This window comes from Amblyraja radiata, chromosome 11 (assembly GCF_010909765.2).
Source record: "Amblyraja radiata isolate CabotCenter1 chromosome 11, sAmbRad1.1.pri, whole genome shotgun sequence".
Classification (NCBI taxonomy): Eukaryota; Metazoa; Chordata; class Chondrichthyes; order Rajiformes; family Rajidae; genus Amblyraja; species Amblyraja radiata.
The window spans coordinates 23,172,395-23,187,908 of record NC_045966.1 but is presented as its reverse complement, the minus strand read 5'-3'; the positions used below and the strand labels follow the sequence as shown (position 1 = coordinate 23,187,908).

The 15,514-nt window shown below is 41.8% G+C and overlaps 1 protein-coding gene across 1 annotated transcript in view; it reads left to right on the top strand.

Annotated features, from left to right (window-relative positions):
* Positions 1–2,088: 2,088 nt before the first annotated feature.
* The window catches only part of LOC116978793 (cadherin-related family member 2-like), a 28,967-nt gene continuing 15,541 nt past the window's right edge, over positions 2,089–15,514 (top strand). The window contains exons 1-6 of the mRNA XM_033030084.1: positions 2,089–2,109; positions 2,535–2,651; positions 2,738–2,881; positions 12,323–12,398; positions 13,733–13,851; positions 15,103–15,336. Coding sequence (XP_032885975.1) covers positions 2,089–2,109; positions 2,535–2,651; positions 2,738–2,881; positions 12,323–12,398; positions 13,733–13,851; positions 15,103–15,336 — 711 coding nt within the window. The remainder of the gene's footprint in view (positions 2,110–2,534; positions 2,652–2,737; positions 2,882–12,322; positions 12,399–13,732; positions 13,852–15,102; positions 15,337–15,514) is intronic.

Below are 15,514 nucleotides of genomic sequence, written 5' to 3'. Positions count from 1 at the left end.
GGACTGCCTTTGACTGGAAAGCAGAGTTATATTCTTTGTGATTTAAAATAATTTACAGTTATCTTTCTCTGCTCTAAGAAGGATAATCTCCACTTCTCCAGTCCATCATAGAAAACATAGAATAAATAGGTGCAGGAGTAGGCCATTCGGCCCTTCAAGCCAGCACCACCATTCAATATGATCATGGCTGATCATCTAAAATCAGTACCCTGTTCCTGCTTTTTCCCCATATCCCTTGATTCCTTTAGCCATTATAGCTAAATCTAACTCTCTCTTGAAAACATCCAGTGAATAGACCTCCACTGCCTTCAGAGAATGCCACAGATTCACAACTCTCTGGGTGAAAAGGTTTTTCCTCATCTCAGTCCTAAATGGCCTACCCCTTATTCTTAATCTGTGACCCATGATTCTGGACTCCCCCAACATCGGGAACATTTTTTCTGCATCTAGTCTGTCCAATCCATTAAGAATTTTATATATTTCTGTAAGATCCTCTCTGATCCTAAATTCCAGTGAATACAAGCCCAGTCGACCCATTCTTTCATATATCAGTCTCGCCATCCCAGGAATTAACCCGGTGAACCTACGCTGCACTCAATAGCAATAATGCCCTTCCTCAAATTAGGAGACCAAAATTGCACACAATACTCCAGGTGCGGCTCACCGGGGCCCTGTACAACTGCAGTAGGACCTCCTTGCTCCTAAACTTAAATTCTCTCGCAATGAAGGCCAACATGCCATTAGCTTTCTTCACTGCCTGCTGTACCTGCATGCTTACTTTCAGTGACTGATGTACAGTCACACCCATGTCTCGTTGCATCTCCCCTTTTCCTAATCTGACACCATTCAGATAATAATCCGCCTTCCTGTTCTTGCCACCAAAGTGGATAACCTCACATTTATCCACATTATTCTGCATCTGCCATGCATTTTCCCCACTCACCCAACCTATCAAAATCACCCTGCAGCCTTATAACATCCTCATCACAGCTCGCACTGCCATCCAGCTTTGTGTCATCCGCAAACTTGGAGATGTCACATTTAATTCCCTCATTTAAATCGTTAATATTGTAAATAACTGGGGTCCCAGCACCAAGCCTTGCGGCACCCCACTAGTCATTGCCTGCATTCTGAAAAAGACCTGTTAATTCCTACTCTTAACTCTACTTATCTCGGGGTTATGAGGAGAAGGCCGGAGAATGGGACTGAGAGGGAAAGATAGATCACCCATGATTGAATGGTGGAGTAAACTTGATGGGCCGAAAGGCTAGATTCTGCTCCTATCTCTTATGCACTTGAACTTACCAGTGCAGGCCTTTGAACTTCTTGTTCAGTAACATTAATTTTACATTATCTTTTTTTTAACGTTATGTCAGATTAAAAAGCAATTACATCCGTGATTAATGTGCTAAGTTAACATATTGTTAACTTCTCTTAATTGTTACTTGAATTAATCATTAATGGATTTGTTTTTTTTACAGAATGAAACTGAAGGAACAATATTATTTAATGCCTTTGCAGTGGATTCTGATCAAGGGCCTGCTGGAGAAATAAATTATAACATTCTGGAAGTAAGTCGTTTTGAATGAAATCCAATAAATTACACTAATTTGATTTAATTTCCTTTATTTGTTGCTTCTGGCTACATAAGTGGAGTGATAACAGTTCCTGTTCAACATACTTTTGAACAGTAGTTGGCATTGATAGAATTGTTGCTCGACCTGATACCACGTTATTTTTCAGAACAATGACACCATTGGCAATCAAAATAAATGTTTAACTTTTGTTTTGAAATGGAGGATGGAACAGCTGAAAGGTTAACCAGGGCTATACAATAGCCTTGATCATTTATCTTTTGTGAATTAGTGAAATATTCAAACAAAGAAATCATTATACTGATTTTTAGGCTGTGTCCTATCAGGTAACCCTTGCTTCTGAAGATCCACTGGGGGAAAAATAGTTCAGCACAAACTTCATTCACTTGGAGACGAGCATAAACCACCAGCATGTAGCAAAATGTTTTGGACCAAATTAAGACTGTTAGTAATAAACTGCAAGAAACATCTAATCTGTAATAAAAGGTCGTAAATGAATGCTATATGCCAACCTGTATCTTGAAGTCATCGATGAACAGAAATGAACTTACTTCACCTAATTCTGATATTACTAAACTTTCTGTGTAGGAAGGAACTACGGATGTTGGTTTCCACAGACGTGAAACACAAAATGCTGAAGTAACTCAGCGGGATAGTGAGCGTCTCTGCAGATACTCCAGCATTTTGTGCCTATCTTTACTAAACTTTCTGTTAGATAATTATCATATGAAATCCTGCCTGATGCTTGTTTCTCTTACATTAAAAGTATATATGTTTTTCTATCAACTTTCAACACCCATCTCAAATCTCCTGCATAAATGGATCATTCACAACTGCTCTTGGGTTATGCGAATGGTTCATGAGTCATGTACCAATGAGTCAAGATCATCTGATGTTCTCTAAATGGTTGGATAACTCCTGTTTCTTGTTCTGTTACAGGTTCTGCCAGATGACCCATATCTTTTTAAAATTCAGCAGAATGGAAGTGTTATTTTGAACGGTACACTGAGTTACACTGAGAAAAGCAGGTTCTATCAGTTAACGATCGAAGCTTCAGTAAGTTTAAAATTATTCTGATTGAACCCAGGTATTCATTATTCTAATGCTATGACTTCTGAATACATATCCTGTGTGTTTTACAGGACAGTGGTGGAAAGTATAATGGAACAGATGTTACTCACAAATCCTCTGCATTTGCATTTATTAATATTGAAGATGTTCCTGACATGAACCCCAAATTTCAGAACACCCCTTATCAAGCCACGATCCCTGAGAATTCCACAGTGGTATGTATGTAAAACTACATATTTGCCAGAAAAATTGTGGGTAGATGAGGGGTGATGTAAATTTTCTAACTAACCTGTTGTAGCAATGTTGTAGCTGACTGGTTAGCACGCAACCATGGTACAGGTGACAATAAACGAAACGAAACTAAACCAAATAAACTAAACCAAACTAAACTAAACCAAACCGAACTAAACTAAACAATAACTCAATTATTTTTAAGCAGCTGAGAAGAGAATGAAAACTGGAGTCAGTGTGGTTAGTAATAGGATTTATGCAAAGATTCTGTCCAATTTAATGTTGGTAGTATACGTTGCCTTTATTTATAGATCAACAATTAGCAAGATTGAAAAGCTGGTTAGACGTCTGGTGGTTACCCTGCACTGGTCTTCAGATGATGAACAGAGAGAACAATTTGGACGGAGTGGAATCATAGATAGATGATTAACAGGGAAAGATTAGTCAAGGAGAACATGAAGAGTGAGAGCTCAAGATGGTGATGATGAGATAATAGATAGGAAGTGAGAGTGAGGGAAATTAATTTGGTTGTAGGTCGGCAAACTAATATGCTCGTTGCAACTGGAAATGATCTCTTCTACTTTACATTCTCAACCAGTCATGAACATAATCTTAGCCCCTTGTCAAGCAGATTTGATGTATTTGCTGCAAACAATTGTTCAGCCTGGATGTTTATGGAGATATATAAAGGAAGCATGAAATTGGGATTTGTGTTTGGTTTGGCATTAGTTAACAAACTGGTTTCCCTCGGGTTTTGAAAAACATTTATCAGCTCTCATCCCCAATTTTGAGTTGAATTGATTGTCTGGGTTTTGGCTGCATTGGCTTTTTGGACCAGAGAGTAGAGCATAATGCATGGCTTGAAGCTGGAGCTGAGATGGTATTAAAAGCGTCAATGGGAGATTGGAGGCTCCAGATTGGGAGCATGGAGACAGCAAGGATCAAATGTTTGAGGGTAGGGAGAGCGAGAGTTTGATTAGTACGGGTGTTAGGAGTTATGGGGAGAAGGCAGGAGAATGGGGTTAGGAGGGTCAGATAGATCAGACATGATTGAATGGTGGAGTCGACTTGATGGGTCGGATGGCCTAATTCTGCTCCTATCACTTATGACCTTATGATTTTATGAGAGTTGGAAAAGTTGAATCAGATTTTTGGATTGGATGGAGATTGTGCTTTGGGAGTGGGCAGGGTATATTGTGGGTGATCAGATAACAGGGGTGTTTAAGCAGATGAACTAGATGGGTCATTGCCCCTCGTCTTAGATTACAGGTTAGAACCCGTTTGGTGGAAAAGCCTTTAGCTGTTGCATTTCCCAGATTAAGCGTGTCCGTCGAAGGCCTATTGACAGAGGTTCATCACTATGTTTACTATCGCGTATGGGCAGGTGTGCAATGGAACTGCTGTTACTGGAGGTAATGAAGGCAAGAGTTTCAACAAAGAGGCAGGAGTGGTTGGATGGTGCTAGAAAGGTGAAAATAGAAAGTCATAGTGTAACATATATTTCTAATTAGAAATAGCACAACACCAATGTTATGAACAATCTGTTATGAACCTCTGGCAGTTGCCATTGAGAGGGATGGAGTGTGCTACTAGTTTTGGATAAGAAGGACATTTTTGCTCATCTTATTTTGGAAGCCATGAAGTAGCCTAGTTTCTAGTTTAATTATTTGTTAGTTTAGAGATACAGCGTGGAAACAAGCCTTTGGCCCACCGAGGGTAGACAAAACTGCTGGAAGAACTCAGCGGGTGAGGCAGTATCTATGGAGCAAAAGAAATAGGTCGAACCCCTTCTTCAGACTGATGTGAGGGTGGGGGGGCAGAAGAAAGGAAGAGGTGGAGCCAGTGGGCTGAGGGAGAGCTGAGAAGGGGAGGAGAAAGTAAGGACTACCTGAAATTAGAGAAGTCAATGTTCATACCGCTGGGGTGTAAACTGCCCAAGCGAAATATGAGGTACTGCTCCTCCAATTTATGGTGGTGCTCACTCTGGCCATGGAGGAGGCCCAGGACAGAAAGGTTGTATTTGGAATGGGAGGGGGAGTTGAAGTGCTGAGCCACCGGAAGATCAGATTGGTTATTGCAAAATGAGCGGAGGTGTTTGGCGAAGCGATCGCCAAGCCTATGCTTGGTCCCACCGAGTCCGTGCCAACCAACGATCACATGTACAATAGTTCTATCGTACACATGTGGGAAGCCAATTAACCTACAAACTTGCACGTCTTTGGAATGTGGGTGCTCCCGGTGAAATCCATGCAGTCAGCACCAATAGGATCGAACCCGGGTCTCTGCTGCAGCGCCAATGTGCTATCCTGCGCCACTGCCGCTCTGCACCACTCTGCTACCATACACCACTGTGCCGCCCTGCATCACAGTGCTGCCTTGTGCCACTTCGGCTGCACGGCACCACATCGCTTTAGAGCTTGTACAAGAGCAAGATCTATAGTCTATTATTTGTCTCTAATTTGGTGTTGGTGCTGCCTCTGAGATGAGAAATGAGAAAGTCGATGCTTGTAACCTGCGAGTAAAAGGAAGAACTGACCACACTGAAAGTAGTAAAATTCTTATGGCGCTTTTACACGGGGCGACTTGACGCAAGATGTAACCAGAGTGAAGTGGTCGTGGTCTATCACGATATCACACGATATAACGGGGGGTAGATAAAGAGTTCCCACGGTACTCGGCATTTAAGTTATTTGTGCGAGTGACTTGTCCGTCTCCCGAGCTTTCCCGTTAAATCTTGAATGAACATTGTGAAGTGTTGTTAAATCATCACGTGGCACAAATGATGTCACTTTTTTTTCACACACTATAAATATCCTCCCTTGGTTGAATTGGCTCATTTGGAGACATGTTTTACTGTGTATGTGGGAGACACAGATGGACTGAGCACAGTACCTCGGTCTTACTGTGTGTGAGAGAGGGGGGAGAAAGAGACGTACACTCACAGAGGCAGAGTCTCTCAGCCTGTGTAAGAGGGAGGGAGGGAGAGAGAGAGAGAGGCACACACAAGGTGGATGTGAAATCTCACCTGCCTGTTTCAGTGACAGACACCCGCCGCCAGTAAATGAAGACACCCCCATCTGTCTCCCCCTCCTCTCCCTCGACTCCCCCACCTTTCCCTTCCAACTCCAGTCCCGTCCCGACCCCCTGGGAAACTGAATAGAGCAACAATCAACTGCTGCCTGTGCGCTGATATGACAATAAAGGCTACTTTACTTTACTTTACTGAGTTAAAGAGTTCCCACGGTAGACTGTAAAACTGGGACCCTGGTTCTGGACTCCCCCAACATCGGGAACATTCTTCCTGCATCTAGCCTGTCCAATCCCGTAGATACTGATTAGACCGGTATCTATTTATTTACTTTATTAATTATTTCAATTAAATATTGGGAACATCAGGCCGCAAACGTTATTTCTTGAGTGTTAGTGCTGGACTTTGACTCGACCTTCCTAGTTAGCCGGCGCCTGAGACTGAGCCAAGCAATGTCCAGACCTGACTTCAACACAAAGTGATGGAGGAACTCAAAGGGTCAGGCTCGTCCAACGCTCTGTGTTTTGCTCATGATTCCTGCATCTGCAGTTCCTCGTGTCTACAGACCAGAGTTGCTACTTGACTCCGAGATGACCATCACAGAGCATACGGAAGATAGACACGAAATGCTGGAGTAACTCAGCGGGACGGGCAGCATCTCTGGAGAGAAGGAATGTGTGACGTTTCGGTTCGAGACCCTTCTTCTGAGTCTCGTCCCGAAACGTCACCCATTCCTTTTATCCAGATGCTGCCCGTCCAGTATTTTATGTCTGTCTCCAGTATTACTGTGTCTATCATCGGCGCAAACCAACATCAACAGTTCTTTCCGACACATTAGAGGATACCGTCTCGCCATCACTCGGATTACCCGCTTCATTTCCATAACGTTGCCACCTCTCTTTACTTTGCTTACTGAAGCCTGATCCTTGTCACACCCAGTGCTCTATCGCCCAGCCTCTCATCTTTCAATCGGGTTCGGCCAGGAAGGAACTGCAGATGCTGGATTAAAACGAAGATAGACACAACATGTAGCTCAGCGGGACAGGCAGCATATCAGAAGGGTCTCGACCCGAAATGTCACCCATTCCTTCTCCCCAGAGATGCTGCCTGTTGCGCTGAGTTCCTCCATTTTGTGGCTACCTTGGGTTTATCCAGGATCCCGTTGATGTCCTAACTCGCTTTGGTTTGTTATTATTGTCTCATATCGAGAACCAGCAGATACAGGTTTAGGTTCGGGGGGAATGATTTAATGAGAGCCTAAGGGGTAACTATTTTACGCAAAGGGTGGTGGGTGTATGGAATGAGCTATCCGTTAAGGTAGTTGAGGCAGGTACTGTCGCAATGTTTAAGACGCATTAGACTGAAGCATGGATAGGATAGGTTTAGATGGTTATGGGCCAAACACGGGCAAGTGGGACTAGTGTAGATGGGACATATTGGTCGGTGTGGGCAAGTTGGGTCGAAGGGCCTGTTTCTACGCTGTATGATTCTATGCAGGGAATAAACTTTTGTTTGCGTGCTATACAATCATATCAGATAATGCTATACATGAATATAACCAAGCCACGTACAGTCTGAAGAAGGGCCTCGACCCGAAACGTCACCCGTTCCTTCTCTTTAGAGATGCTGCATGTCCCGTTGAGTTACTCCAGCATTTTGAACCGTCGAGTTACTCCAGCATTCTCTTTAAACCGGCATCTGCTGTTCCTTCCGACACATGCACAAGAACACCAGGTAGAGCGAAGAGGAAAATACCAGAGTTCAGAATATATGTTTTCAGGACAGTTCAAGGGGGAAAAAGTCCAATGTCCGCATTGAGGTAGGTTGGTAGGTCGGGTCAGTGCCCAAACGAATGGAAGGAAGAACCGTTCTGAAGCCGGATAAGAATAGGTGGTCGGCGCGGACGCGGTGGGCCGAAGGGCCTGTTTCCGCGCTATATCTCTAAAATCTGAAGTTAGGTAATGTCTAAAGGAACTGCAGATGCTGGTTAATACGCACAAAAGGACACAAAATGTTGGTGTAACTCAGCAGGTAAGTCAGATCTGGGAAGAAAAACATAAAAAGCTGGAGTAAGTCAGTGGGTCAGGCAGCATCTCTGGAGAAAAAGAATAGGTGGCGATTCGAATCGGAACACTTCTTCAGACAGCCTAATCGGAATTGAGTCTGAAGATGTGTCTCGTCCTGAAACATCAGCTATTTTTCTCCAGAGATGCTGCTTGACTCGCTGAGTTACTCCAGCTTTTTGTGTCTGTCTTCGGTTTAAACCAGCATGTGCAGTTCACTCCTTACACGGGTCTCTGGAGAACATTGATTGGTAGCGTTCCGGACCCTGCTTCGGAAAGGCATCGATCCCTAGTCGGCGAGGACTCCGAGCTGTATCTCTCAAAGAAGTACATGTGAAAGATTTCTCACGGACCATAAAAATGCGGGACCTTTCAGTAAAGTCCCTTTTAAAGTCCCTTTTAAAGATTATAGTTATTTTCTTGAATCTCATTAACATAACTCATGAATAAGTTGATGTCCATATGCGGATGCAAATCTTTATTTTTAAAATTCAATCCCACAGAAGACAATTTTTACTCACCTTCTGTCCCCTCTGTCCAGCTTCCGGGTTCACCGTTCGCAGGAGTTCCCACAGTAACCGCAAGAGTTATTACGGATATCGCACGGATATCGCACTGGCCACTACGTTCATATAATGTTGCAATACTCAACCACAAGTGTACAAGTCACTCTTGGAGAAATTCAAACTTGCTTGAATTTTCTCCCGAGTCACCAAGTTACACGATTACCTGCCGTTAGCGCCACGGTGGTCCACGGTGGTCCACGAATGCCGTACTGTTATCGCACGAGGTTCCCACGATGTTAAACTGTGGTTAACTCTTGCGTCAAGTCGCCCCGTGAAAAAGCTGCTTTAACGTATAATATAAAACTTCCTGCCTATAACAACTTCTTCCTGCCTCATAATCCCTTTCTTTACTCACACCAATTATGGGACCACCTAATGGTGACTTTGTTTATTTTTCTGAACAATGTTTTCATTGAAACATCATCTAGATCAATTGAGAGTACTGAGCTGCAGCTGCCTCTGAGTTGTTTCACTTTTTATGTCATATAAATTGAAGTTAGCTCTATAGTTTAGTACTGTTTTCATTTGTAGAACATCAGAAGGGGAATATGGCATGCCATTAAAAGTACCATCTGGTTTGGGGGATGTGATTTATCTTAGCTGATGCTGTCCCTCCACAGGAAGCAGGAATGCAGCAGAAGTACATTAAAAAAACTTCTACCCTACAATAAAAAAAGTTAAATCAACGTTCCTCATAAAAATAAAAAAAACGTAAGACGGAATAAGTGTGAAGGAAGTAAAATCAAAAAGGATAGAAGCAGGAAAATTCCAAATCAGGTCAAGCCATTTTAAGGTCCAAAAGCTCTGTTCCTGTGTTATACTTTTATTGGTTGAATATATTTGTTAAGTACAAGCACAGTGGGGAACAGCCACAATGAAAATCTTGCTCGGCTAAGCAACTTTTGAGATTGCTTTAAGGGCCTGTCCCACTTGGCGATTTTTTTCATTGACTGACGTATCAGGTCACCGAAAATATGCGGCGTGACGAGGCGGTGACGGGCCATGACGCGGCGTGATGACGTTTGACGCATTTTTTTTCAATTGTCGCAACATTTTTTTTGTCGCTGCTGGATTTTGAAATGTTCAAAATCTTTTGGCGACACTGATACGACGCCGGCAGTTGCTGAAAACATGGCCAAGTGGGACTGGCCCTTTACCTTTCAATAAGATTAAGGCTGAAGATCATCAACTCCATACCCTGAACTATTTCCATATTCCTTGCTTGGCTTGAGGCCATCAACCTACCGACCAGTTAAGTTAGCAGGGCTTTCACTTTACATCGGAGAAGAGCAAACATTAAACATCCTCAGATTAAAGAGATTTCTCCACATATCTGAGTCTGTGGCTTTAGTTCTAGACTCCCGGTGGCATAGCGGTAAAGTTACTGCCTTACAGCGCCAGAGACCCAGGTTCGATCCTGACTAGGGGTGCTTGTCTGTATGGTGTTTCTACGTTCTCCCCCGTGACCCGTGTGGGTTATCTCTGAGATCTTCGGTTTCCTCCAAAGACGTACAGGTTTGTAGGCTTGGTATATTAAAAAAAAAGTAAATAGTCCCTAGTGTGCGTAGGATAGTGTTAGTGTGCAGGAATCGCTGGTCGGTGCGGACTTGGTGGACTGAATGGCCTCTTTCCGCGCTGTATTGCGTACAGTTTTGGTCTCCTAATCTGAGGAAAGACATTCTTGCCATAGAGGGAGTACAGAGAAGGTTCACCAGACTGATTCCTGGGATGTCAGGACTTTCATATGAAGAAAGACTGGATAGACTCGGTTTGTACTCGCTAGAATTTAGAAGATTGAGGGGGGATCTTATAGAAACGTACAAAATTCTTAAGTGGTTGGACAGGCTAGATGCAGGAAGATTGTTCCCGATGTTGGGGAAGTCCAGAACAAGGGGTCACAGTTTAAGGATAAAGGGGAAATCTTTTAGGACCGAGATGAGGAAAACTTTTTTCACACAGAGAGTGGTGAATCTGTGGAATTCTCTCCCGCAGAAGGTAGTTGAGGCCAGTTCATTGGCTATATTTAAGAGGGAGTTAGATGTGGCCCTTGTGGCTAAAGGGATCAGGGGGTATGGAGAGAAGGCAGGTACAGGATACTGAGTTGGATGATCAGCCATGATCATATTGAATGGTGGGGCAGGCTCGAAGGGCCGAATGGCCTACTCCTGCACCTATTTTCTATGTTTCTATGTTTCTATGTATCTTTAAACGTTCATTCTTTTTTCATTGTTTTCCTTCTGTGAACCTACTCTCAATACACATTAGTATATTACCACGAATTTCACGTGCTCTATTTTTGTTCAGTAACATCCGGTGCGAGACCTTTTTGAAAGACTTGGAAATACACCACATTCGCTCGTTCTCCTTCTAGTTTAGTTTAGTTTAGTTTAGTTTATTATTGTCATATGTACCGAGGTACTGAAAAACTTTTTGTTGTGTGCTATCCATCAATGGAAAAACTGTACATGATTACAATTGAACCTTCCACAGTGTACAGATACAGGATAATGCTTAGTGCAAGGTAAAGTCCAGTAAAGTCTGATTAAAGATAGCTCAAAGGTCTCCAGTGAGGTAGATTGATGGTCAGGACCACTCTCTAGTTGGTGGGGGAATGGTTCAGTTGCCTGATAACAGCTGGGAAGAAACTATCCCTGAATCTTGAGGTATGCGTTTTCAAACCTCTGTACCTCTTGCCTGATAGACGAGGGGGAGAAGAGGGAGTGACCGGGGTGAGACTAGTCCTTGATAATGCTGGTGGTCTCGTCGAGGCAGCGTAAAGTGTTGATGGAGTCAGTAGAAGGATGCTTGGTTTGCATGATGGTCTGGGCTATGTCCTCAACCATGGTGGCGCAGCGGTAGAGTTGCTGCCTCACAGCGCCTGAGACCCAGGTTTGATCCTGACCCCAGGTGCTGTCTGTACGGAGTTTCTACGTTCTCCCCATGGGTTTTCTCCGAGCTCTTCCGTTCACTCCCACACTCCAATAAAATACAGGTTTGTAGGTTAATTGGCTTGGTATAGATGTACAATTGTCCCTGATGTGTTAGTAGGATAGTATTAACATGCGGGGATCGCCAGTCAGTGCAGACTCGGTGGGCCGAAGGACGCTGTATCTTTAAACTAAACTAAACTAAACTAAACTAAACCATCTGCAATTTCTTGAGGTCTTGGATGGAGCTGTTCTCAAATCATGCTGTGATGCATCCTGATAAAATGCTTTCTACTGTGTAACTGCAGAAGTTGGTGAGGGTTGTTGGGGACAGTTCACGTATTGGAGAAATATTGATAATTAAGCCTCTAGTGCTATGGGTCACATCGTCTGATCCACCAGTGCTACTTTCTGGAGGTTCAGTCACACTCCTGGGCTTCTTGCTTCCAGTTCCTTTATAGTGTTAAATATTTATTTCTGTACGTATATGTATTAGTACAAATATTAGTATAATAAGCAAAAATACCTCTTTTTAATAAACTTATTATGGTTACTTCAAGGCGGTACCATATAACATAGCTATCTATATTATACCCTTGAATATGTTCTTTGTATGATTTTAAAAAAGGACACTTTTTGAAAAGCTCTATAGCAATAAAACAACGAATAAACACCTTCAGGAACACAATTAAATAAATGATCTTAAACCCAGAGTTGTTTAACTGGAAAGACAGATATACTGCGTTATTTAATATTACATAATGATATCAATACCTATGTAATGCATGTGGCTATCCAAACTAACTTTGGAAATGTGTTTTGAATTACATTTTCTTCGAAGGGAACGACAGTATTTCGAGTTTTGGCCATAGATGGTGATCTGGGAATTAAGGACAAAATTAACTACACCATTCAAAGTAAGGCAGACATTTTCTTTCATTCTCTGTCATTATGCTTGCTTATTATTCTGAGTGTCAACTTCATTTAAAGCCTGCTGTAAATTTCTCACACTGTACAATAATTGAAAGCATACTTGATACAATCAAAATATTATTCCCATGGCAACAAATAGAAATGAGTCACTCACTTTGATTAAATTATAACCTTTCTTTTATTTCATTGTTGTTTTATTTTCTACATTGTTCCTGCACTTTTCAATGAGTGCAATAAATAACAATAATAAAAATAGAAAATGCAGGCAAAATAGAGTATCTGCGGGAAGAGTAAAATCTTAGTGGAGGACTTTTGATCAGAACCAGCCAGTTCTGATACAGACTGAAAAGACTGATTACCATTAAATTCTGTGGATTTTCATGTGCCTAGTCAGAAGATAGGATGCTGTTTCTTGAGTTTGTGTTGGATCTCAGTGGAACGGTGCATGACCAAAGATATCGGAATACAAATGGATAGGGCATTAAAGAGATGGGGAACTGAATGTTGCATCACCTTTTCAAGCTGAATGGAATTGTTCTGCAAAGTGGCCACCCGTCCTGCTTTTGATTTCTCCAATGTACAGGAGACCATATTGTCAACATCAAATGCTGTACACTAAATTGCAAGAAGTGCAAGTGAATTGCTGCGTCACCTTGAACGACTGTTTAGTGCTTAGATGGTTGGAAGGGAATAGGTAAAAGCCAGATGATGCATCTCTTACAACAGGGGAAGGTGCATTGAGAAGGAAGTGAGTTTTGGTGTAGATGAAAAAGTCAACCAGAGGCACAGTGTAGCATGATGGCGCAGCGGTAGAGTTACTGCCTTACAGCCCCAGGCACCCAGGTTTGTTCCTGACTATGGGTTTCTGTCTGTATGGAGATTTACGTTCTTCCCATGACCGTGTGGGTTTTCTCCAGACGCCTTGGTTTCCTCCCTCACTCCAAAGACTTACAGGTATGTAGGTTCATTGGTTTTAGCAAAATTGTAAATTGTCCCTTGTATGCAGGATAGTGCAGTGAATGGGGATCGCTGGTCAGCACGGACTCGGTGGGCTGGAGGGCCTGTTTCTGTGCTGTATCTTTATAGAAAATTAAACTAAACTAAACTAAACTGAGCATGATGAAGTGAATGGTGCCTTCTGAATTCTGAAGATATTGCAATGCCTTTCAATAGATTGACATTATACTGGACACTATGCATGTTTTGTAATTTAATAAACCTGCAAATGAAAATAACCAAACAGGTACAGGACAATAACTACTCTGTGTTTTGTTGTGAAATAAACACATTCTTTGTCAGCCTTTCATTTTGTTCGCAGGTTCAAAACCTCCAGGATTATTTGGAATTTGTTCTCTGAATGGTGACATATGTGTAAAGGGCAATCTGGACAGAGAGAATCTTTTTGACTTTAATTCAGTCGTTGAACTGCAAGTTACTGTAAGTGGAAATACGGCAGCACGTGTTCTGCAAAATTTAATATATGGTGTTTTGTATAATTGGGATACCTTCATGTATGTTGAATGAACTCGTTATTCAGGGAATGCAGGATGAAAATAAATATTTTTATCAGAAATAATGTTACGCTGTTTTCAGGGTAAAATAAATGCATAATTTATAACCCACTAATGCATTTTGGCTTAATATATCCTTTCCTTCATGAATTCCTCATTTGGGAAATTGATGAGGCCAGAAACAATTTAGGATTCTGGTTCCCCTTACCAAGATCAAGTTATTAAAAGGAAGTATAGTTATTATTATTTTACAATGGATAAACTGTGGGATTGTTCCATTTCTTGCTTGTGTTTAGTATATTTTAATTTACAGATACAGTACGGAAACAAGCCCTTCGGCTCACAGTCCATGCTGACCAGTGATTCCCACACACTAATGCTATCTTGCACATTAGGGATCATTTACATATATACCAAGCCAATTAGCTCACAAACATGTACGTCATTGCAGTGTGGAAGGAAACTGAAGATCCCAGAGGAAACCCACGCAGGTCATGGGGAGAACGTACAAACTTTGTGCAGACAAGCACCCATAGTCAGGATTGCACCCGGGTTTCTGGCATTGTAAGGTAGCAACTCTACCGCTGCGCTACCGTGCCACCCAAAAAATATCAATTAATTGTTACTTTTACATCTGTGCCAACAGTGAATGTTTCACAGGATGAAGTGATTACCAGGCATGCACATAGGTCCATCATTTACAACAGAGTTCTAATGCCTAGTTTAGATGCCTCATTAAAAAGTGGTTGGCAGAGGTTGCAGTGGTTCTTGCAGCTGCTGAACAAAATATGTTTAATAATTATAAAGTATATCTATCAAATATAATATCCAAAAACAGAAATGTTCCCTTCACTCCAGTGACCTTGGGATTTTATTTCCGGGCAGAAACATTGACATTTCTTAGCAAGCCCAGGAGAAGAAACACTAACTATAATAATGTAATAGTTAGTCTTTTATAATGTAATGGTTAGTTGACTTTAAATGAAACAAAGACTGGAATCTGAACTTCAATTATCTATTATGAAAGGTCAATTCTGAGTTACAAATATATAATTGTCAAATGTGAACACAAATGTGAACACAATTAGGCCATAAGGACCCAAGATATTTCAGATTTTTTCCCAAAATGTTAGCTACTAAATGACAAATCTGAGTTTCAATTTGTTCTTTTACATAGGCTGAAGAAATGCACCTCAACATCAATGGAATGGTGGCCTCTGCGAATACAAGTGTATCCATCACAGTAACCGATATCAATGACAACACACCTTCCTTCTATAACTGTAGAATTAACGCCTGTAATTTTAATACGAGTTCAGAAGTCAGCTCATTTACCACATCACTTCCTGAACATGCCCCCCAAGGGGCACCAATAGAAAGCTTAACAATAGTGGCCCGTGATCCTGATGAGGTAAGCTTTTCCAATATCACTTTAATCAATGCATATACATATATTTCATAATCTTTTAAAATTGGAGAGTTCATCTCACGATCCTATTTCAAACATTCAATAAGGAAAAATGGATTTACATTTTCATCCGACTAAATCAAACTATGTTTATCCCCAAGAGCACTTTTAAAAGGAACCA